At 50.2% G+C, this 25237-nt stretch overlaps 1 protein-coding gene across 3 annotated transcripts in view; it reads left to right on the plus strand.

Moving 5' to 3' along the window:
• The window catches only part of CPXM2 (carboxypeptidase X, M14 family member 2), a 140569-nt gene that overhangs the window by 39599 nt on the left and 75733 nt on the right, over positions 1–25237 (plus strand). For 2 of the 3 annotated variants that reach the window (XM_074338848.1, XM_074338849.1), the window contains exon 2: positions 12092–12190. In XM_074338848.1, coding sequence (XP_074194949.1) covers positions 12092–12190 — 99 coding nt within the window. Of the gene's footprint in view, positions 1–2409; positions 2911–12091; positions 12191–25237 lie in introns of those variants that run through there. The other variant, XM_019742217.2, reaches the window with a different exon arrangement.

The following is a 25237-nucleotide window of genomic DNA, read 5'->3' on the forward strand; positions in this document are numbered from 1 at the left end:
CAGGATCCACACTACCTGATGGGAGCTATTGGATAAAGAAGACGAATGGGGTTTAGTCCTGACTGTCACTAGTTTGCTTTGTGTCCTTGGATGAGTCTGGGCCTCAGTCTCCTCCTACTGGTACGTAAATGGGAGGGACAAGGTTAGTCTCCAGTTTTCACTGTATCAGAATTACTTGAGCTACGTAGACATGTAGTGCTCAGTCCCGCTTTCAGGAGATCCTGTAGGTCTGGGGTGGGGCCTGGCGTCTGCATGTTTGGCAAGCTCTGCGGTCTCTGAAGGAGGTAGTGCAGGGTGCAACTCCAGCTGGATGCTCTCTGAGGCCCCTTCTGGGATGCCAGGATGCCTTGTGCTTCACATGGCTGGCTGGAACTTCTGGGCGTCTCAGTGCTGTTGGCGCTGCTTTTGGTTTTGCCACTGAAGCCCCGTGCTGGTCTGTTTTGTTGTCTGGAGTGCCTGGCTTCAGATGAAAGCACCCCTTATGAGTGAGCCCTGGGGACATACCATGGAGGAGGGCAAGCAGGCATCCAGAGGCGGTCATGGACCAGCCCGGCCCAGGGCTGCTTGGACAGTGGTGGCAGGGAAGGGGCCCTCCTCCTCTCTCACTCTGGAGACCTCTGCTGGCTGTGGGTTCTAGAATGTCCTCAGGGATTGATAGCCAGGTCGAAGGCCTGCTGGCCCTTGGACACAGTGGGGGGGCCCTGCCTTGGTCTGCAGCCTCCTCCTCTCACTCTGGCCATTCTGCTTTGGCCTGTGGCCTGGGAGCCCAGAAGACCTGCCCCAGAGGAAGGCCTGGTTAGGTGGCCTGGGTACGGGCAATGAGAAAAAACGAGGTGGCAAATGGGGGAGGCCAGAGGCAGAGGATGGCTGTTGTACTGGCTCACGCGTTGCCCACTGTGTGAGTTCAGAAGTGTGACACCAGGGAAATGGGGGGGCCTTGCCAGGGTGCCCAGATCCAGCTCACTGGCATCCTGGAATGGCAGGATCCAAAGTGATAGTTGGGCTGGGGAAGTGATAGCCCAACCCAGGGTTGAAGGTCAGTTTGTCCCTGTGTGAGGCAGAATGGGCACCCAGAGACATCCCCACCTAAACCCCAGGGACCTGTGAATATGAAAAGTGCATTTCATGGCAAAATGCACTTTTCAGATGTTGAAATTACCACCTTAAGAGAAGGGGGTTATCGTGGATTGCCTAGGTGAATACATCTAATCACAGGAGCCCTTAACAGTAGAGAGCTTTCCCCAGCTGGAAGGAAGAAAGACGTGGCAGAAGGGAAAGGCAGAGAGATGTGAAGCCATTGCAGGGACTGCGCACGCGTATGCTGGTGCTGAGATGTAGAGCCCACGTGCCGGGACCAGACAGAGGCCACTAGGAACTCCTAGGAAGGCATGGGAAGGAACTCAGGCAACCAGTCGGAGTCAACCCTGGCCACACTGACTGTCAGCCAGTCCCCAGGGCCTCAGTGCTAGCACCTGGGCAACTGAATTCAGCCAACACCCTGTGTGAGCCTGGAAGGGTCTTCCCTGGGAGACTCCACTAGGAATGTAACCTGCTGCTGCCTGATTTTAGCCTGGTGACACCTACCCAGACTTCTGACCTGTAGAGCTGTAATAAATACCTGTTGTTTGAAATCACAGAATCCATGGTAATGGGTTACAACAGCAATAGTAAACCAATGCAGGCCAGTACCTCCAACATCCCAGCCTGAAGGACCAACACAAAGTTGATCAAGGGCAGAAGGTACCTTCCCAAAAGGCAGTAATCTCCCTCCCTGCCTGACGTAGGTCCCTGTGCGCGGGAGCCAGCTCTTTGGATGCACCAAATGTCCCCTGTGACTTCCAGGAAGGCAGCCCGAGGATAACTCCACTTTCTCTTCCCAGTCTCAGGTGGGAACAGGGGTCTTCCCGGGTTGCTAGGCTCCGCCCCTGCAGACACTTTACTCCTCACAAACCTGGCCACCTGGGGGCTCAGGAATGCCATTCACAGTTCCTGAAACTGGATCAGGGTCAAGTTGAGAGGAAGGTTTGTATGCTCGGAGGGGAGCGCATGTCTGGTGTGGAGGCCAGGTTTCAGGTTCCAATTTGCTTTAGGACCTTGGGCGAATCATTTCTCATCGAGGATCACGTTTCTCCAACCTGTAAAACGAAGGGATGGGACGAACGAACGGTCTCGAGCTTCCTTACAGATGGAAGTCTTTTGAGTCTCCGGGGAAGCAGGCGCCCAGCAGGGCAGCTGACTGGCCGGTGTCCGGGGGTTGCAGGGAACACGAGGTTTGGAGACAGTTATTGGGTTGGAAGGGACTCCAATACCTGCTTCCAAGGGCAGGCCGCCGCGGGGTCGACGCAGAAGGGAAGGAAGAAGGAAGGGCGGGGCTGGCCCCCCTGCGCCCGCCCCGCGCCTGGCGCGCCCCTGCCCGCCCCTGGCGCGGCCCAGCCCAGCCCAGCCAGCCCGGCGGGCGGGTCACACGCGCCGCTGGCCGGCCGTCTCCCGCGCCCAGTGCGCCGCGCTGCAGTGCCCGGCGCCCCTGCCCCGCGCCGCCGTCCGCGCCCACCGCCTGCCCGGCGCTCCGGGCCACGGTGACCCTGCTTAGGGAGCTGGGCCGAGCGGGCATGGCCCGCCGGGGGGCCGCCGCGCTGTCGCTGGCCCTCGTGCTTCTGGGGGTGGCTCTGGCCGGGGATGGGGCCCAAGGCGCAGCCCTCGAGGACCCCGACTACTACGTGCAGGAGATCTGGAGCCAGGAGCCCTACTACGCGCGCCCAGAGCCGGAGCCGTTCTCGCCGCCGCTGCCCGCGGGGGCCCAGGAGGAGGAGCAGGAGCCGCGCCCACCGGAGCCCAGGCCGTCTAAGAAGGCAACCAAGCCCAAGAAAGTTCCCAAGAGGGAAAAGTTGGCTCCGGAGACGCCTCCACCAGGTAAGTAACTCTGCGCTGGGAGACCCGAGGGGGCGCCCGCGGCCGTGCGCCTCTCCGCGGTGGTCTGCTGGGTCTGAGGGGACAGCTGGCTTCTTAGTCCGTGTGTCTGGGATGAAGGAGCCCCGAGAACCTCCGCATCGCTCCCCCCTCCGCCCCGCCTCCTTTGAGACTGCACTGCGCCCTCCGCGGGCCCCTCCGAGGTCCCCAGGCTTGAACCTGGCCAGCATTTCCCTCGGGTAGAGACAGCTGTGCAGTTGAGAAGCTGCCTGGCGAGCTGGGTCCCTCGTGCCCCAAGTTTGAAATTTACCGATTTACTGAGCAAAAGGTCTTTCTGCCGGACACTCTTACTTCTGTGCCTACTTTTCAGTCTTCCTACAGGGCGTATTCTTGAGAGTGAATTTCCGATTTGGCAATGTGAATGGCTGGTGTATTTTGGCACAATGGCCTGAGGAAAGCACAGCAGTGAGCCTTTACCCAGCGTGTCCCCTCTCAGCTCCTTCCCCATCTCTTGCTTTCTATGGGTCCCTTGAATTCTTTGCTCAGTTGGGGCAGGAGGGCATAGCCTCTGCTGGGGAACCTGGGGCTGCACCCAGATCCTGGTGCCTCCCCCCACCCCCAAAAGGCCAGCAGTACCTGGTAGCCTGGTATCTTTCGTCCATCCCCAGTTTCCGCCAGCCCAGTCTTGGGGAAATGACTTCATTCAGTTTCTTACACTCCTTGCAAATGTGGATGTTCTCTTAATTCTTCCAAATGTTCTTTGCTCAAATTGCAAAAGGCTGTGGTCCTAGTATTTCAAGATTGAGGAGTGAGCCGGCTTATGGCCAAATTCTCTGGCCTTTAATGGCCTTCCTTGAAAGGAGATACATGCTGGTGGCAACTGACACAGCTCCAAGCATGGCAGGAATCACCACTGTTTGGTTAAATTGTTCATGAAAGTCTGCAGTGAGGCAGTGGGAAAGGAGTGGAGATGGGGACACAGAGCCCTTGAGTGTGTGGACGCATATCAGCAGCCCCTTTGCAAGTACTTGGGGGCGGGGGGCATCCTGCAATATTTTGGTTTTAGGCAACTCTGTGAATGAGCAGCCAGTTCTGCGACTTGCGTGACCCTGAACAGAACCATCCAGAATTTCCAATATTTTCTGGGGAGTTATGAAAATGAAGATTTGGAAAAGCCACAGTGGCTTAATAACAGGAAGCAAGAGTGGGAAGAGACCCTCATGTTGGTAGAACGTCTGCCGTGACTCCATTGGAGCTGTATGTACAACTGTCTCATTTAATTCTTTTAGTGGCGTGGATTTTCTTGTTATTTTACAGATGGGGACCCTGAGGCCTTGACAATTTAATAACTTGCTCAGTGTCACTCGCTGGCTTGGGAGATTGGAAAGGCCTTTTTGGGTTTGGTAGTTTGAATCGGATTTGCATGTTCTGTGTTTAGCACTGTGCTGGGCAAGAAACGGTGGGTGGGTGGGAGGCACATTTGTTAGGTTCTGGTATTTATTGGGGGGATACAGGAGAGGGGAGTGTAGGAGAAACCCCAGACTGAGCGTCTGAGGACCACACTTAACACCCAGGTCTGGGGCTGGGCACTCAGCTCCCTGGACCTCTCCCTGGCTGTGCTACCTCACTTTACTTTGCCAGTTGTTCTAGAAGCTTTTCAACAAGATTCCAGTGTGTTAATACATGGTTGTGCTCGTCTGTCTGTGAACCCTTCATCCATCCCACAGGTTGTTACCAAGAACCTGCTCAATATGGGGTGCTGGGGGCGGTCCTGGGGGGAAGGAGAGCCACATAGCCCCTGCCCCCACCCTTGTGGAATGGAAGTTGGGGGACTTGGAGAGACTAATGGCAGGTGTGCTGAAGTTTGGATCGCTGGTCCCCAAACTGAAAACTCGTCCTTGGAAATTCCAGACTTGGCGCAGAGACTCAGCTCAAGGCCTCCCAGGGGAGCGGCCTCCGGGCCTGCCATGTTTGTAATGCATTGTGTGGGGCTTTTTAGAGCACCCCCGACTATAACAAGCAAAGTGTGACATTTATCACCCACTTTTGACTCCTATCCTTTTTGTGGGTGGTGGTGGGGAGAGAAGGGCATTTGGCCGGTGGACGCCTCCTCCCTGGATCCCAAATGGGGGAGACTGGTTTAAGAATGACCTTGATTAGGGGAGTCAGTGGTAGTTTTCTGCAGTTAAACTGTGTTAAGAGAAACTATTTTTTTCCCCACTTTAAGTGGTGGCTTGATGTATGTACTGCTCCTGATATAATACAAGCATTCATCTCTGCTCTGGACTGTTTCATAAACAGGTGTCATATCTCAGGAAGGCATTGATTTATAGAGGAAGAAGAAACAGTGGGTCTCGGTTAAGGTGTTTAGTGTGAACTTGAGGTCTCGGCTTCGCTAGGTGGACAGTGCATGCCATGTACTGGGCCCCGAGGTGGGAGTGAGAGGTTAGACTCAGAGAGGAATAAGCATGTGAAAGCTTTCATAATGAATTGAAAAGTTTATCATGTGCTTTGTCTCTGCAGATGATAAAATGTTTTCCAGACAGCCCTCGTCTTGCGCAAATGTTCTGTGTGTCAGGTTCCAGCGGGGATTCTTGTCTCCATCTCATAGGAAGGTTGACTTAAGGAGCCAGGGGCATGGGGATTGGAGCTCCGTGTGAGTTTTGGCTCTGACGCTTGGCTGCTGTCTCACACAACCACAGAAATGTGCAGTGGACATCATGTGCTGATGTCCTGGGGACGGCTTGGACGGCTGAACCCTGTGGTTAATTGAGAGCATTGCGTTTTTCTAGGAGTGGCTGATTCCCCGAGAAGTGCAGCCCTGATTTACTGAATAGAGTGGAATCTTTAAAAAAAAATGCTTAAGGTTTTATTTTGAATAACTGGAGACTCACAGGAAATTGCAAAAGTAGTGTAGTATATGCAAGAGCAAAACCAGGAAATTGACATGGCGACAATACTATTAACTGGATTATATACCTTACATTTCAGCAGTTTTTACATGCACTCGTGTGTGCGTGTGTCGTTCTTTGCAACTTTATTACATGTACAGATTTGTGGAATCACCATCAGGATGCAGAACTGTGCAATCCTTTTTTGAGGTTGAGTGAACTCAGCATCATACAATATCTGAGCGCCTCACTGTGAATATCAGTTAATTCCAGGATTTTAGAACTTGAAGGAAATGAAGCAGCCATCATTGGGTCCAGTGAACCCTGTTCCTTGCACGAGTCTGGTGGTGGGCGGCTGGTCTCTGCTCACACCTGTCTGCTAAGGATTCTCCCCACCTCCCATGATGGCCCATTTACTGGATAACAGTACTGATGACCAGAATGTTGTTTTAGCCACAGGGACGTCAGGACCTGCCTGCCTGCTTTTCTCTAATTCCATTCAGTCAACTGTTTCTAGTGAATCCAGTAGTTTCTAGATGCCTGCAGTTGGACTGCTTTGGGATTCAGAGAGGGAGTATCCGATTCCCAGTTTTCATTACCCCAGGTGAAGAGAAGATAAGGGACCACATTTTGGGCATGCCAGGGGGTTTGGGTTGCATTTACTTTGCGTGTCATCTCCAAGTTGGTGACCTTGGTTTGTGGTTATACTCTTTTTAGAGAATAAAATGGAACAGAGAAATAAACCATAAGTATATAACTCACTTACCTCTTCCCTCCCAAGTGGCAGTAAGAAATAAACAAGCTAATAAACAAGACACTAAATAGGTGATTTGAAGAATTTGTTTACACCCCCCTTCCCCCCACTGTGTCCTGGGTTAGAAGTAGGCTAAGTTATGCAGCCTTTGCTTTTTGGGTTCCTACTTGTTTGCTTGTTTGTCGCGTTCTTCAAGGAACAGGGAGAACGCGCCACTGTTTGAATATGCTCATGCCCACATCGCATCCCTAGTCCTGGTCCGTAGTTCCCAGCCGTGGAATTTGCAGAGTGGGCAGCGAGCCACGTTTGTTTGTATGTCTGTGCCCAGAATCTGCAAGTTTGCATTTTGTACTGTGTTGTGCCCCAGCCATGGGGGTAGAGGTGGGGAGAGGGGGGCAATAACTAAAGAGTTGTTATTCGAGCATATGGGATTGTAAACAAAGCCCTTTCTGTGTGTGCGCTGTAAGCCAGTTGCTGGAAAGACCTTCACTTGTAAGCCTTGCTCATCTCTCTCGGGGTCTTTCTGTGTTTGGCCTTCAGATGGAAACATCTCTTGGGCAAAGCTGGAGGGTGAGGGTTAGGAGAATGTGTTTGCAAATATTTTAGTATGTATTTTAAAAGTGATCCAATGCTTTCAGCACACCTAAACAAGTAACAAGAAATCTTTATATCATGACTTTATATGCTCACTTGAAGAGTTCAATCCAAAGTGTTTTGTCCAGATAAACTCCCTACAAAATTCTGAGGGAAAGGACGTTTTATAAAAAAGGTCATTTCATGTACCTCAGCAAGCAGCTTTCTAAGATACACCTCTTTCCAAAATGCTTTCCAAAATCAACTATTCATGCTGGCAGGTCCTCCCTGCCTGTGCCCATGGTTCCAGAAACCAGGGTTTGTGCATAGATAATAAAGGGGAGACACTCCATGGTTGGGGAAGCTGGATTGGATGCTGTGTTTCTTAAAAATAGCCACCGTGTTTCCCGTGTGCTTCAAGCAACCTCGGCTGCCAGGTCTCATGGTGGATGACGCCTTCAGTGCCCAGACAATGGCAGCCTGCGTCCTGGAGACTGGATTTTTGAGATGGAGTCTGCTGGCTTTCCCCGAGGGGCCAGAGAGCCTGGGCTATCAGGCTTGGTGTCTCCAGGAATGGCTCTGCCCTCTGTGGCCTTCTTGGGTCCTTGCCGCCATAGCTGCCCCTCTGGGATCATGAAACCTGTGATTTGGGGTGTCTTTGGATGTCCACGGGAAAGGCTGACATCCATAACTGGCTGGCATCCTGTCAGCTATTCATCTGGGCCCCATAGGATGGTTATAGTGGCACAAGACACTTCTTCAAATGTGAATTTAAGACTAACATTATGGATTTTTATGGAATACTCAAGATGTGTAGGTGTTTGCCAAAGCTTGTTCAGGATCGGAGAGAGCTGGACTCAAAATCTGGCTCTGCCACCTACAGGCACGTGTGACTTCTCTAAGCCTCAGACTCCTCACTGTCACATGGGAATATTAATTAGCCACACTTCCCCAGGTGGTGTGTGGTTAGATGGGTCAACATGCAGCCTCCCAGCCTTTGGACGGACAGTTCAGAGGCACTTTCTATCCAGTTCCCCAAAGTCCCCAGCCAAGGGGAGTCCCAGAAGGTCCTGCTCCACATTGCAGCCTGGGCAATTGGCGTTTCCTCCTCTGCATCTCCTTCCCTTCACTTCTGCTTTGTGGAGTTACCTCCTAGATACCGAGGCCTTGTCTCAGGCTGTTTCCAGGCTGAATCCAAACTGAGACAGGCAAGTACCCATGGAGCCTGGCACCTCTGCACCCGCGGCTGTTACGTGGTGGCTCTTTCTTTAAAGAGCTCCTTATCTGGTTGCTAGTCAGGAACGTGGCTGGGTATGGCTGTCTCTCAGGCCCCAGGGACCCTGATGGAAACCAGGCCTTCTGCACAAAAGCTGCCCCAGGGGAGGGCAGAGGCTCACCGGGAAGAAGCTGAAATGGGGGAGGGGAGGGCTTTTGACTGATTGATGGACTGGCTGATTTTGGTCTAGCCTGGTGACAAGTACTTAGAAAATTGCACTGGTGCCACCATCTCCACCCCAGACCTTCCAGGCCACCAAGTAGGGGAAGCATGCTTCTCATTCAGCTGCTCTGCCTGCCTTTCAGGATTCGCCCGATCCCTGGAAAACCCATTTCCACGGGGAGCTTGACTGTCTCAGAACTGGATAAAGGCACAGGCTGTTTCCTGCCCACGTCCTGGCCTTGTGCTAACATCCACTGGAGGACGAGTGTGTAGCCACCATTGTTCAGGCTTTTCATGCTCACCTGCAGAGTCCTCCTGGCTCTCATGTGTGAGGTTGTCTGCAGACGTGCATAGGTTGCAGTGTTTTAGAAAGCTGTAATTATTGTCTGTCCCTGTGCCATCAGGCTGCATATCTGGGGTGCTCCTGAGAGCCTGCTGTGCACGTGGGGAGGCCTCCCCCCTCATGTGAGTTTCTCAACGGGAGGCGGGCGAGGGGCTTAGGACTCCGGCTCAGCCCTTCCCAAGACGGAGTGCAAATGCTGTTGGGCTGGAATTTCCTGGGGAAAATGCAAATATGCAGCAAAGAATTTTTCAGTTTCTGGGGTTTGCTACTGTAAGCTCCTTGTATAGAGAGGAAAAAATAGTTTCCTATCAAACAAGAAGCACTCTATTTATCACCATCGACCAGAATAGAACATGGGGCCTGCATTGGCAATTCAGTTTTGCTACTTTTAAGGAATTTAGTTTTGTCACGCAGCCCAGATGGAGATGTTGATTTGATTCTGGCTCCTTCTCGGTACGCTATTTCCACTTTACTCTCTTCTTTCATCTGGACAGACCATATGTTGCCTTTCTTGTTATAGGAGAGGAGGGGCTGGGAAGGGCCTAGACTCTGCCACCTCCTGGCTGTCAGTGACCTTGGGTGTGTCTGTTCCCCCTTCTGAGCCTCTGTGTCCCCACCTGTGAAATAATGTTCATAGTAAGCTTCCCACCCTCAGTGGGACCTTGCCAAGATCAAACGTTATAATGTACGTGAAAATGCCTCGTAAATTGTGAATCACACCCCACATGTTGGCTGTTATTCTCCCAGCAACTGGAATGGTGCTTTGTGATGTGTGGGGGCTCGATAGTGATATTAACCATGAAAAGATGAAAGCCGTCTTTTTCCCAGTGGTTCCTATAGTCAGTCACTGCCCTGAGCACTTGCCATGTATTATATATTATTTGTTTCTTCCCCATAATTGCCATGGAGGCAGGTACCATGCCTCCTCGTTTTACTGACGAGGGAACAGGGCATGGAGAGGTGAAGTGGGTCACCAAGGACACGTCGCGGTCAGTGCAGCAGCAGTGCCGGGAATGGGTCCTCAGGCCAGTGTATCACTTGGGGCTGCGTCTTCCTGGGAGAAAGTGGCTGGGTCCTGCCTGTTGTCTCTGCCCCCTTGCCATTCCCTTCAGAGCTTCTGTCCCCCACATGTGGTGCCCCGGGGGAATCAACCTCTCAGGGATAGTGCACATGTGCCCCACAGCTGGGCCCTTATTGGATTCCCAGAGCTGAGCGGGGACGTTTTTGTCATGGGCGTGGATCTGGCGTATGCGAGGTGAGGTTGAGCGTGTCGCCTGGGCCAGGCTCTGTGACACGCATTCCTGCGTCATTGATGGAGACTGCAGAGAGGTGGCCCTGGGAGAGAGCAGGCTCCCAACGAATGGCCGAGGACTATGATGGTGCATTCGGGGAGGGTTGTGACGGAACATTTCTTTCCCAGAACTGGCTTTTTCCTCACATATTTTGTAAAACTTTATTCCCCCCCCTTAATATCTTATCTCTCTGCCAAATCAGACTCCACATTCGCAGAAGTTATGGCACCAGTTTTGCCAATCAGGGTTTTTATAGACCCTCAGTCAGGCTCTTTCAGAAAAGGCCACCTTTGAACGTCACTGGCCATGACATTCCTCCCCACAGAAATGGCACAGATGCCCAGGTGACATCAGGCTGATGTCAGAGGCTCCCAGGCTGGCGGCCTTCCTCTGGCCTTTCTGGATGTTTTGGCTCATTGACTTCCTCAACTCGAGGGGGATACTTGATTTTGTGATTTTTCAGCTTATATGAAAAATGGAAGCCACTCCCAGTGGGCATCACCCAAGAATCCGACAGAGAGAACTGTTCTTGGCTGGGCCCAATGCGCACTTTGTATGTTTTGAAGATTTAAGTTTTTCTTGAGAAATATCTTTTTCCTTTTGGTGACTGTAGAACAATCTGAAATGATTTCATTAAGTGGCATAATCTACTCTATGGTTTTGGTAATTCAACTTGCTTCATAAAGTCCAGACTAAGTATCTTTCTCCACAGACCTGCCCTCCTCTTGTTTTTGTCTGTCATTGAGTGACTCATTCATTTGTTCATTCATTCATTCATTGGTCACCACACGTTATATGCCATAGTCTAGAACTAGAACAGTGAGGGAAAGCAGACGCAGTTCCTGCCCCACACACAGAGCAGCACAGTGTGCAGAACTGCTGGGGGCTTGGCTGCGATGGCTCCCAGCTGCTCCCTTCTCTGGAGCATTGCCCTTGGCAGGTTCTAGCTCCCACTCCCCAACTGGTCAGTGTGTAGCCAGAGGCTAACCAGCACTAGTCTCAAAGAGGAGGCGGGGGGAGCTACCTGTGCAGGCCCCGCTCTAGACCTCCCCGTGGGATCAGACTGTCAGACTCTCACTAAGAATGCGGTCTTGCTTAGCTCCTTCCTCTGCCTCGTCCTGCTTCCTCCTCCCCTTTCTCCGTAGAGCCCTTCCTCAATACACCCCACGTACCTGAACGCCTGCATCAGGCTCTGCTTAGAGGCAACTGGACTGCAGACAGGTGCTAGCAGAGCCCAGCAAAGGAGGCACTGATTTAGGTGGGGAGTTCAGGAAATCCAATTCCAGGGGGGATACAGAGCTGAGATTTGCAGGATCAGCAGGAGTTAATTAGATGGAGATGAATGGACGGACGCTGCAGGAGGAAGAACAGCACGTGCCAAGTGCTGGTGGGAAGGAAACATGAACTGAAGGCTGAAAGGAAGCTGGTGTTCCTGGAGCAGAGACAGAGGGATCATGGTTTGGGAGGAAGCTGGAGGGGCCCGTGGGGCTTGAGCAGGCAGGCGTCCTGGCCTCGATAAGGAGTCTCCTCACCAGGGCCTTGCAGAGCGTTGGTGGTCTGCAGTTCCAGTTCTTTTTATCAGTTAGATGTGGTGTCACTCTCTGGGCCCCAGTGAGGATGAAAGCTACAACCACAGGGCGTTTTGCACTCTTAGAATCGTAAGGGTCTGCAAGTAGACGTTGTTTTCTCAGGAGGGTTTATTTCCCTGTGTGTTCCTAAGAACAGGCTTCTTCTCCGTTAACCAGCAGCAACTCAAAGTCCAGGCACCTCACTGGGGACAGGGGAGGCAGAGGCAGAGATGCTGCTCTGCAGAAGGTGCTTCAGTTCTCACCACCCTGGGACAACTGGGACGTATGTCAGAGTAAAGGCATGTCTCTCTGTCTTTCTTTTTAGGTAAAAATAGCAACAGAAGAGGCGTGAGAACCAAGAGCTCTGAGAAGGCTGCCAGTGATGATCACAGCGTCCCCATGGCCCATGGTGATGTCATAGCGGGTGAGTGAGACCCTGTGGAGAGCCCGACGCCAGTGCCATCACCGGTCCAGTGACAGTGCTGGCCCTGGGAGCAGCCGCCACCACAGATTCCTGCGTGGGGCTGCCAGGGAGCTGCTGCTGCTCCTGAACCATCGGTGTGGGGGTGAACACCTCCGTAGCTGCTCTCTCTTCTGCCGTGCACAGTAACTCACAGCCAGATTTTCCCGTGAGTTCTGGATTTTCCAGAGCTCCTGGTTACCTTCCCTGCCCCTCCCCCTTCCTCCCCAAAGACACCATTGTTTTCTTTCTTGTGGGGCCTCAGAGCTGCCCCCAAGCTTGGCTGTGCCATTCTTACCTCCCAGCCAGACTCAGGGGCCTCCGGGGTCAGAGAGTAAGTCTTCCACTTACAAGCATGCGATCCTCGTCTTGGCCTCTTCCTGCCACGTAATTTAATTACTTGGGATGATTGAAGCCATTAGTTCTAGACTCAGAGGCAAACTCTGGTCCCTGAGTGACAGCTACGTATTCCTATTACCATTACTATTGTTTGTTTCTGTTACCCTGAACTATGGTATCTAGGATCGCACTTCTGCTAACATTAGTAATAGAAACCATTTATTAAGCACTTGAGCTCTCAGGCATTACTAGGCATTGGGCCTCACATTTTGACATCTTCCAATGCCCCTCTGAGTATTGTGGATACTATTACCATCATCATCGTCGTCGTCGTCAGCATCCTATCCATATTTTACAGATAAGGAAAATGAGATTTGGTAATATGAGTCATTTGCCTATGGCTATGCAGCTTGGAGGTGGCAAGACAGGGATTGGTACCCAAGATTTTCTGATTCTAGACTTTCTGCTCAGCAGCACAGCTGCTCAAAATAAAAAGGGCATTTCACAAATTTGCGTTTACAGAGGCAGGACCTGTTTCAGTGGCCATGTGAGCCTATAAACCACACAACAGAGTTGATTGTCACCAAGGGAATCGCATGTTCCCTTAGTCATAAGGTAACGATTTGGGGCAATGTTTCTAACTAAGAACTCACCAGCAAAGAAATCCTAGATGTGGCTAACAGTGGATAGTAAAATAAAAACAGGAGTTCAAGCAAAAATGAACCTCTGCAGTCACTTAACAAATGAGAATGACATTCCGTCTGCAAGTGGGCAGGTGTGTACTGTACCATTGCCATCGAGAGGACCCCGCATGTCAGAAGGGTGTGCTGAGGGCACCCGAGACGTTGGGGCTGTGTTTCTGCGTTTCTGCATTTCTAAATGGGTGGTCATATGACTCCCCACCTTGAGTGGGCCTCGGCATGACTTTGTGTCGCCAATAAAACATCCCCTCAGTCTTACAAACGCTACGAAGCAGCTAAAGCAGCTTCCAGTGCTGGCCTCCCTCTCTGGGTGCTTGCTGCCATCAGCTCTGGGCCTAGAAGTTCCTTACTATCTTGTTCATTCTTAAGTACTTTTTTTTTTTTTTTAAAATTGGGGACTATTAGGGAACAGTGTATTTCTCCAGGGCCCATCAGCTCCAAGTCGTTGTCCTTCAATCCAGTTGTGGAGGGTGCAGCTCAGCTCCAAGTCCAGTTGCCGTTTTCAATCTTTAGTTGCAGGGGGTACAGCCCACCATCCCATGTGGGAATTGAACCGGCAACCTTGCTGCCGAGAGCTCACACTCTAACCAACTCAGCCATCCGGCCGCCCCTCCGGCAGCTCAGTGGCAGCTTGTTGTCTTCAATCTAGTTGTGGAGGGCACAGCTCACTGGCCCATGTGGGAATCGAACCAACCCTGTTGTTCAGAGCTCACGCTCTAACTAGCTGAGCCAACCGGCCGCCCCGTCTTAAGTACTTTTAAACATATTTTTAAAAAATATTTTGTCCAGATTTTTTTTAGTGGCTCAGCAGATGTGTTGCTGTGCAGCATCTTAGTTCCTCGTTACTGTAATAGGAAGTTGTTGAAATTTTGGGAGTTATTTTCAGAAAAATTTTTCAGTGCCCATTTCACTGCACATATGCACATGTACGTGTGCACACACACGCAGACACATACACTTAAGTCTGTACGTGCCTCCTGTTCTGCCACGGGTATGTTCCCCTTCCCCCACTCAAAATTGTTCCACTGACCTTGACCTAAGAGCTCTTCCTGAATGGGTTGGGATCACTGGCCTCAAAAGCAACCACCGTGTCTCTGATTCCTTGAGTGTCCTTTGGCCTGTGAAATTTCTTTACGTTGCTCTTCTGTTCAGCTAGAATTGAGGACAACCCTGGTTGGTAGAGAAGCGGTGGAGGTCCCTGCTATGCAAACATGGAAGGAAGAGAAATGATGGCGGGCATGGAGGTGTTGTTCCTGGAGGCAGGTGGCACAGCAGCTAGGAACACAGGCCTGGGGTCGGGCGGAGGTGCCTGTGGGATGGTGCTGGGCAGCACAGGGCCTAAGGTGTCCGGCTGGGCACTCGCTGGAGCCTGTGTGCATCCCCCTCTCAGCACCTCCCTGGTGGCACTGGGGGGCCTTTCTGGAGATGTGGCAGAATGAAGGGGTTGGGGTGGAACAGATGTCAGCTGCATCGTGTGCAAGGTGACAGGTGGAACAGATGTCACCTTCATCATGTGCAAGGTGACAGGTGGAACAGATGTTACTTGCTTTGTTTTCAGGGTGGTGGGTGGTAGAGTTATTAAGCTCATTGAACTATGTGAGTGGATGGCATCAGAGGGCTTGTGTCAGATGTGGATTCACCTCTGGGGAACTTTAGCTTTGAGGGAGAGGTTATGACCATGACTAAGGATCAGTGTCAACTGGGGCAAGTATCCAAATTCCATCTTGGATATTATTCTGTAATAGTATATGCAGGTGGCTGGCTTATTGGTCTAGGTCTTTACTTCTCTCTATGTTCATATCCTTTGCTGTGCAGCTTCAGTTTCCTTCACCAAAGGTGAAAGCCCCTTGACTTCCGGCTGGTCTGTCTGCCTTAGGAAGGCCAATAGAATATGGTGAGTGACAAGGTGCTGCTCTGAGCCAAGGTCATAAGAGGCTTTGTTTGTTTCCACTTGCTTCTTGCACCGCTGCCCTGTCCATGAGAAGAATGTGTGCACCTCGGCCATTGGTCCAAGGAGGCTGAGAGAGGAGTGGAGCAAATACAGCCCCTGCCGCCTGGAGCCGCCAGCCGAGCCCAGCTGATCTGTAGACACCTAAGAAGTTCATGCCTGTTGTGTGCCACTGGAGTTGTTGCTTGTTACATAGCAGTAGCTAACTGATACAAAGTAGCTAACTGAAGTCAAAGAAGATCCTTATTTTTTAAAATGTGGCATAGAATTCTGTTAAAGGGATGTTCTAGAATTTATTTAATCCCCTCATGATGGAAATTTATGTGGTTCCCAATATTTTGCTACTATTAAACAGTGTTGCCATGGAATTACCACATGCCCGTGTCATTGACCCTGCGTTGGTTGAACAAGAACTCCCTACTTGGCATTCAGAACCCACCATGTTTTGACTCATTTCTGGTCTCTGCCTCCCTTTCTTTCCAGCCAGATGGGAGCTTGTTTCTCACACATGTCCTGTGCTGAAAACATGGCTTATGTGTTTCCTCTGTAGGGACCTGGACAGGCATCTAAGTTGGTGATCGAGAGGACAGTTTTGGGTCAGGCTGTACCCTCACTGGCTGTGAGACTCTGGGCAAGTTACTAACTACTCTATGACTCAGTTTCCTTCTCCGTAAAGTGGGGATGATATCCCTTTATAGGGTTATTGTGAAGACGAAATGATGCATAGCACACATAGCACACAGTAAGCCCTCAGCAAGCACTGGCAATGATTTTTATTTGCTATCTTGGGATTTTTCTGTGCCTCAGTTACAGGAGTTGGCAAACATTTTTAAAGGATCAGATCATAAATTTATGCTTTACTGGCCAAGAAGTAAAATCGAGGCTATTATTATGTAGGTACTTAAATAATCATTTAAATTATAACCATTAAAAAATGTAAAGACCATTTTTAAATCACAGCCTTACAAATGCAGGTGGTGGGCTAGATTTGGCCCTGACCTGGGCTGTGGCTTGCCTACCCCTGCCTTAGAACTTCATGGTTCTGCAAATGCTGCCTCCATGAAGCCTGCCCTGATCACCTGTCTTCTGCTTTCCTGTACCTCTTCCTTATGGTCCCCGTCGCCTCCTGTCTCACATCATAGTGATTCCTATGCATGGCTCTTCTGTTCTGGGAGGCTTGAGTGCTTCAGAGCAGGGCCCCCGTCTGATCGATCAGGGTGTACCCAGTGTTGGTAGCAGCACTTGACACAATGGCAAACTTGTTTACTGAGCACCTGCGCTGTGCCAGAACTAGTGTTCTGGGCTACCGAACAGGTGTCCCATGTGTGTTCAAGTGGATTCTCCATGATTAGACATCAGGGCTAGCCCTCCACATGAAGTGCTCTTTGATCTGCAGGAAGGAAGCATGATTTCCGGCCATCGTGGAAGTGGGATGGTTTTCCCAAAGCTATACACGTTGTTGAATAGCAAGACCCTTGGTTCCTCTCCATCGTGCCTGGGCTAGGTTGCTGGGTGAGATTTAAGGGCTGAGGGTTCAACCAGGTACCATGCTTGGAGATTGCCCTACAGTGTGTGTGTGTGTGTGTGTGTGTGTGTGTGTGTGTGTGTGTGTGTGTGTGTGTGTGTGTGTGTGTGTGTGTGTGTGTGTGTGTGTGTGTATATATTAAACTTGAGGGTTTTTATTGTATCTCAGATGGTTTGGTTTTCATCCAAGCCCTTGTTGTGAGTTTCTCCGCATTGTTGCACAGCCAGATGGTTCTCTGAGGCTCAGCTCTGCTCTTCTCCCAGACATCTGGCACAGCTGTTGAGGGTGGTGGTGTAAATCCCAGACTCCTGGTTCTGGAGGAGTGGCTGACATGCTCTTGGCTGCCCTGACAGATGCTATGATAAATGGTCCCATCTGTATTTCAGACTTCTTTGGAAGTGAGTCGGGGCACGAGGGACAGATTGAGACACAGCCTCTTGGACAAGCCTTCGTCAGGAAACCTGAGAAACGTGGGCACTGGAAAACCCAGGGCTCCGGCCCCGCTTGCTGTTTTCTCCACTTTTGACTCCATCTTGCCCCAAAGTTATTTTTGAGTCTCTAAAATGAAATGTGTGCCTTGTAAGGCTTTTCTAGCTTTCCTTTACAATCTGGAGAGATTTGTTTTGTTTTTCCAGTGGTTTTGTGGCAGGGTCTTCACTGGGTTGGATTAGGGGTCTTGGGCATGCTTTGCCCACAGTAAACTGTAAGCTGAGTGTTTATTAAAACCACATGACAGTGTGGCCAGCCTGGGCCATAGGCTTCAGCAGCCTTGGTCTGAAACTACAGCCACAGTGGACTTGCTGGCCTAGAAATACCTCCCAAGGGTCAGGGGACAGAGCTCTGATGTGCTTGGTAGTACCGATGGGTGTCAGTTAAAGGCTCCCATCATTTCTGTCACCCCATTGTCCCCAAGGATGGTTTTGTGTGACCAAGGTCACACTGTTGCATTTGCCAAGTGTGAATTCTAGTGCTGCAGCTCCGTCCTCACGACCAAGTCCAGTACATGTGCCCCTCTTGCTCTTGGGGTTTTGTTCTTGTGACAGACACTCTGCCTGTGTCCTTCCCTTCTTTCAAAGCTTCTGTGGTGAGACCTTCTTTATTCTGCATTGCTGGTTCTAGGACACACTTAGCAGAAAACCCAATTCACTGTATCATACCCTAAAACTTAAAAAAAAAAAAGAAATTTAACCCACTTGAAGTGGAAGTTGCCCTCAGATACATTTGTTTCCTGGCTTATAAATATCTTGACTATGAAACTAGTGAATGTACCTTGTAGAAAATTTGAAAGATAGAGAAAAACACAAAGAAGAAAATGAAATGAATCCATAGTCTTGTCTTCTGGGGATAACCACAACATTTTGGAATCTGTTTCTCCAATTTCTTTCTTCCGTGTACGTGTGTGTGTGTGTGTGTGTGTGTGTGTGTGTGTGTGTATACAAGGACAATTTTACAGGTGTCTTTGTAGATCATACACACACATACTTTTTGCAAATTGAACCAGTCCTGTTTTATAACCTTCCATACTCACTTAACATGCTGTTGTTATTTTCCTATGTCATCAACCGTTCTTTCACAAAACTAAGTTTTTTTCCATTTTGTGATGGAGTCATAACTGCCATCCTGTGTTTTAATATTCATGTTGTTTCCAGTTCTTCCCTGGTGGGTAGCAGTTCTGTCCTGCATCCTTGCATCTGAGTCCTTTCACCTACTCCTTAAGTTCATGTTTCCGAGAGGAGGAACTACACAAGAGGTGTTCACTGTTCTCTAGAAAGTTTGTACCAACTTGCACTTTTACCAGCCTTTACATATAGTCTTGCACCCATTTCCTGCAAGGGGGTGTGTTGATTTATGGGAGCTTTTTCTATATGAAGGACAAGGGACCTCTGCTTATACATTGCTGTATAGTGTAGTTAAGAGCCTGGGAGCCAAACTGAGTTGAATTCAAAGCCAGCCCACCGCTTACTAGCTGTGTGACCTTGGTCATGTGATTTAACCTCTTCGTGCCTCAATTTCCTCAAATATAAAATAGAGATAATAATTGGACCTATTCATAGAATTGGGATAAGATAACTTGAGCAAAGCACGTACAACCGTGGCTGACACGTAATAAATGCTCAGTAAGGGTTAGCCACTGCTTTATTAAGGTCCCATTGAGGGAGCTTCATAACAGTCATTCATCTGAGTGCTTTTTACTAAGTTATATAGTGCAGGAGTCACATGGACGTGGGAAAATTCAGGAAGATAATAAGCTAGTGATTGGGGTGTGAGAAGTGCTATTTTGAACCAATATTTTTTTTGGCTTTATAAGCAATACATAAAGAACAAACTATTAATTTTCCATGATGATGCAGACATAGTGATTATCAGTTATATTGGATTATGATTCAAATTCATTAATTTCTTGGGAAATGTTGGTTGGGCTTTGGCAATTCAATGATGAAAACTCAGCTGCTGCCCTGTGACATTAGCAGTGTGGTTTGTCCTGTTTGGGGGCTGGAGTGGGTCGGATGAGAGGAATGGGTGTGGGAGGAGGGGTCTTGGGAGGCTTTCTGAGACCTTAGCCAGCTCTGGTCAAGCTCGGGCATGACAGGTTTCAGTCAGTGTCCACTGATACCCAGTTCCCTGATGTTTCCTTTGTCCGATCTGCTGGGACCTGGGCAAGAGACTCTCTGCACTCATGCCTTGCAAGGGAGAGCCACCAGCTAGGTTGTGAGGGGCCCAGAAGATTCTCCTGGGAGCTTTATTCGGGGCATGGGCCCTTCTACAGTCCTGTCAATCAGAGCCTCTGGGGAAGGGTCTGGGCATTTTTTATAAGCTCACCAGGAGATTCTGATGTTGGATAGAGTGAGAACTATTGCCTGGAGGAGTCCAGAGAGCACGGTCTGAAGGGTCTTCTGTAATGGGGGTGTGACCAAGCTGTCCGAGGGTGATTAGATAAGGCTGAGATTAGCTCCTTTCCCAAGACCCTAAGAGAGGCGTGCCCCTGGGGAGCCAGTGACTTCTGAGACAGGCAAAGAGCCACTGCAAACACATTGTCCAGCACACCAGGAAGCTGACTCCACACTCTCATTGATCAAAGGGAATGTCAAGTTCAGAAAGGTGAAGGAAAGAATGTCTGGAGTCAGAGCTATTCGGTTTATAGGCAACAATGAAAGCTAAAGTTCAGAATGGCTGTGAGCTTGTCCCTGGCAGGTCTTGCAGAATTCTGGGCTTCGCTTCCAGCAGAGATCACAGCCGGCCAGATAGCCTTGGCTCTGCGCTCCCCTCTGCCAACTGGTGACGCCTGTCCCAGCTCCACTTCCTTTCTCTGGTGGGACCCCAAACACCACCGTGCAACTTGAATTTGTATTACACTCTTGAGTTTTCAAGTCAAACGGAGGTGGCATAAAAATTGTGCCTGGGGTTTTATGTCACACTTGATTTTCAGATTCTAACTTGGACACCTAGTAGCTGTTGAGCTCTGTTTAAGCCTCCTTGAGTCTTGGTTTGTTTACGTGTAAAATGGAAATAATAGCGCCCATCTCTCAGGGTCCTCATGAAGATTAAATGGCAAAATGTCTTCAGAGAGTCTGGCTCAGGGTAGCTGCTTACACGTTGGCCCCGTCGCTCCCCAAATCACTACCCTTTTAAAATAATTTTTATGACTTGACTCTCATAACAGCTTCCTCCAGACAGATTGGAGGCATTGGGGTTGGGGGGTTGGGATTGAAGGTCCAGACTTAGAGTTCTAACGGATACACTGACTTCGCCCTGTAACTCAGGGCCACAAAGACCTCCAGGACATTAAATACAGTGGACACTCTGAGTTCCTACGAGCTGGTGTGCGTAGGTGGTAACTCATGGTGGTGAGGAAGACGAGGACAATAAATGTGGGCCAGAGTGCTCAAACAGTTTTGTAAAGTGGCGGCAGTGCTGAGGACTTCAGCATGGAGAGATTTAATCAGTTGTGTGTGTGCGCTCGCGTGTCGGATGGAGGTGTGGAACCAGGCCGAGCATCCCGTCTGTCTTCACCCGTCTCCTTGGGAACGGAGCCCAGGCCTGGGGAATGACACCCGCTCAGCACAGGGTGTCCTTAGAGAGCCACGCAGCTTTTAAGAGACAAATAGAGTCATCTTTGACGGCTGCCACTCTCTTCCCTCCAGATTGTGGCTCACCTCCAAGCTCCAATTAGTATCTTCCTGAAGTGTTCTTTTCACACCTTTTTCATGTTCTCCTCACCCACATGCTGCTGAGGATCAGTGTCTTTTTCCTCTTCGAGACAACAGGAAGTTGATTGGATGATTAAAGGGTTTTGTTTGTTTTTGTAGGAGGGACAGGAGCTGTCCTGAGGAGCTTTTCCTGGCTGCTGTTGGAACCGGTTGGTCCCAGAGCTGAGTCCTGGCTGGGTTTCTGCAGTGCAGCCTGGCTGGGGCTCAGAGGAGGGGTGAAGGGCTGGGGCTGAGTCTCCCACTGAATCCAAGCGCTCTCTAAACCTAGTAATGAGCTCCTCCACGGACATTATAACTGTGCTTATAATGCAAACGTATTACAGTCTGTCACTCTGGGGGTTCTGGCCTTGTTGCTTTCTTGTTGCCTGCCAATATCCAAATTAAGCTTTGAAACACTTGTTTCTCCTCCATTTTACGTGGAGCATTAAGGAAGCACCCGTCTTCCTCAGTAGAGTTTCTAAAGGATGGAAAAAAGTCCTCCATGTTGGACGGTGACAGCTCCTTGGACAGGGGTAGGATGTTTCTGCGAGAATTTAAAACCAAAGGAATTCTAACTTCTTGTTCCAACTTTGCATTGCTTCTGGAGTTCTTTGGCAGAGTCCGCTGGGCTTTTTGGGGAGGGTGTCACTGTGCACTGCTCAGCCCTTCCTGTACCGTGTGTCTCTGTGTGTGTCTGTATGTCTCTAGCACAGTATTCCAGCAGTTCTTGCAGAGTCTGTGGCATGGGTGGGAGGGGGTACATGTTCTAAGTACTCGTATGTCTGAAGATGCCCTTCATCACCTTGACTGATGACTGACAGTGGATTCTGGATTCCAGTTTCTTTTCCCTTGGCCCTTGGATGCCCAGGTTGCCAACGAGAAGTCTCGCGTTAGTTTGATGATCACTGCCTTGGGATGCTGCCGGCAGTCATGGACAAGCAGAGACTTTAGCTGGAATGGTGCCGTGTGTCTCCTTCTAGCCTCGGCCCTTCTAGAGTTCTGGTTTTGAAGATGTGGAAGTGTCCTTGAAGTGGGTTAATTCATTCTTTGGATTTTGTTTGGCTGTTTCCCGTCTTGGGGTTATCATTTTTAGCAGCAGTCCCCTCCTTGTGCCCAAAGTCCAGGGTGCACCTGAAAACCTGAAGTGCTGTAGATGTCACTGCAAGGACCAGCAGGCGTCCTTGAGTGTTGGCCCGAGGGACTGGGAACTGGTGGCCAGATACTGGTGGCCAGATGCGGTCAGCCTGCCATTTCCTGCTGCTTTCTTGTGTTGCTGTTCTGTCTTTGCCAGCGCAGGGTGTGGCCTGATGGAGGAACAGACCCCATCCCCTTTGTGGGCCTCTGCACGACTGGGCACCTCAGATGGTTTGGGCTGCTGTGGGGGCACAGGGTGCCCCTTGCCCATGTGGCTCTGAGGCCTCCAGGCTGCTCTGTATGCTCCATTTTCCTTCTGGCCTCTACCTTCCTCCTGAGTGTCTTTGCAGGTTTCTTAGTGCTTTTGCCGTTGAGTTGACCTGCCGAAAATCTTTTCCCAGGGTAGAAAGGAGAGAAAAACGAATCGGGTTGAAATATACTGAAACTCCTCAGAGTCAAGTATTTAATACAAAGAACATTTTATTACTCTGTGTTTTGAATGAATTTAGAATGTTTAAATCAAAAGGTAATGTTCCTGCCCATTATTTCCCTGTCCTGCAGTGTAGGAAAATCCTTCATTTTCCTAAATGTGGAGGCTCCTGTGTCAAACTTCCAGTATTAGTCATTCGGATGGGCCTAGGAACCTTTGTCAGGAAAAGGGTGATTCTGACCTGGGAGATTTGCCTCATGGATTTTTGCATAAAGGGATAAGGGACAGACAGTTTGTGCTTAAACTACTTTATACTTCAAGTTTTCAGTAATTACAAATCTGATTTGGGAAGGCGGGTAACTCAGATGGTCTAACATGCAGGTTTTTGCTGAGCTTAGTGGCACACGGCACCACACCCTGCAGCAGGTAGGTGCCCTGCGGTAGGGAGGGATGCAGGACATGCTTGCTGAGCTAAATTGCATTGATGGTTACGGGAAAGGAGTGAAAGTCAGTGTGAAATAGATGTGTGGTGGAAGGAAAGGAGTGGAGACTCTCCAAGGAACAAGTAGAGAGTGGAGATGTGGTGGAGTAAGGGCAGCCTCCCGAGCGAAGGCGATGCCAGGGCTGTGTCTCTGACCCGACTGGGACTTCTGCCATCTGACTGTGTGGGGACAGGCTGCCGAGGAGGAGGAAGTCGCTACAACCTTGGAGAGCTTCGTCAGCAGTAGACTGAGGAAGACCGTTGGGACATCTGCTTCAGCTGCAGTAGTCACATAGTCACAGCCAAAGCCACAGGAGCTACCAGGGCTTCTGATGCTGAGCCGGCTTGACGGATGGAAGGTCGTGGAAGAGTTGGTCTCCAAAGATGCTCACGAGTGGGGCCCTGAGTTAAACTATGTACGTGTGTGATTTGATTGCTGCTAGTGTAGAGGGCGTCTGTGACCTCTCGTGGATGAGGCCTTGGGTGCTCGCTGTGGGTTGTTAGAGAAGGGAGGGAGGGCTCTTAGCGCGTCAGAGGGAGGAAAACAAGGGAGAAGGAAGGGGAGAAACGAGAAAATATTGTGTTATGGAAGCCATGGGGGCCGGGGGAGGGGCGGGAATAGCCGAGAGAGCAGGAGAAAGGGAAAAGCCCCAGGAGTCCAAAGATGGAGCCGAGCCACCATCTTCCAGACAGAAGCCAGCGCGCGCAATGCAAAACTTCAGGAAAGGAATGAGTAGAGAGGAAGTCGAGGTGGAGGGTGTGGAGCCCCGGGGTTGGGCTCTGAGGGAAGGTGGTCGGAAGAACCGTTCACGCCTCAGCTACACAAAGGCTGAACATGGCCGATATTTACCCGCAGTGCCAGACAGGCAACTCCACATGCCTGGCCCATGTGTGTGTCAGTTGTGAACTGGGGACCTGGCACTAATCCCCCTGCTAACAGCACCCAGTTCTCAGTGGGCAGAGGTGTGATGAGTCAGGCTGTCTCCAGGAGGTGCGACGTGAGGTTGAGTGATACCCCTGAGAAGTGTGTGTGATGCTATGAGAATCCATCCCTTCCTCTGGTGGCACATAGTGTGTGGTTTCTGCATCCCGGATGATGAGGCCTCTAGTGGCTCTGCCCTGTACCTGTCCTATGTCCCTGCCTTGTCCCTTCTGCGAGATTCCTGCCATCCCTCCAATGATTCTCCTTCCGGCTTAACTGCTGTTGATTTCTTACAACCAAAGGAGCCTCACCAGCCCTGTGTGTCAGAAACTTTATCTTTGCCTGTGAATGGTATGGCATTTTCTCTGTGAAACCATCTCTAGCTTCTTTATTAATAGCATGGATGACGGAGAAGGCATGCAAACAAAACTAACTTCTCTGAAGACAGTGTCATCTACTAAGGAAAACAAAATCCTTATTAGGATTCACTGAAGACTACGTTTGGGAGCAGGCTGAGTGCCTGTGTGTTTATCTGGGCTTCCCACCAAAGGCGTCATGAGCCAAGCTGTGGGCGGATGGAGTGGCTTTTCTAGCTTCTGCTGTCACATCATGTCATGAGAGAACAGGAGCGGACATTTGTCTGACGCAGTAGCTGACAGCCTTGCAGGCTGCATGGAACACCAGTCTTGCCAGGAGTACATGGTGGTCTTGCCCCTTGAGAGGGCAGACATTGAGTTGATGTTAGATGTGCACGCAAGAAGCACCCCACTTATGGGCACTTTCTTTTCACCCCCCGTGTACCTTGGGGAGAGGATATGGCAGAGCTTCCACCTATCAAGAGAAGAGCAATTTTGATGAACAGGCAATTTTATTCAGGTAGTTCCTTTTTGAATTAAAATATTCATATACATACAAGAAGTTTTCCTTTTCAGGGAGAAATGCTTTGGATAGCAACTGTTGCTGTATTTAGCTGGTAAATAATACATATGTGTGTCTGCCCATCTGTCTGTCTCTGTCTGTCTGACTATCAAAATGATACAAATGGAAGGTGTTAGCTGGACGCAGTATGTGGAATTCACCACCTGCATTGTTTTCTGCAAAGGAAGGAGGGACCTAGGGGATGGGAACATGTGCAATATGGCTACGAAATAGGTTCACCAAAATGGCGGCAGATCCTTTTTGTGTTTCTGATGCTTGATTACGTGGGAACGTTGGGGATCTGATCTGAGCACCCGGATGTGGAAGGGCAGAACCAGTGCCCTGTTCCCTGATGGGGTCTGAAACCAACGCTGGCAGAATGGAAAAGCGCGGAGGCCATTCTCAGGACACGGGCAATCGTCCAGC

This window comes from Rhinolophus sinicus, linkage group LG07 (genome assembly GCF_036562045.2).
Source record: "Rhinolophus sinicus isolate RSC01 linkage group LG07, ASM3656204v1, whole genome shotgun sequence".
Classification (NCBI taxonomy): Eukaryota; Metazoa; Chordata; class Mammalia; order Chiroptera; family Rhinolophidae; genus Rhinolophus; species Rhinolophus sinicus.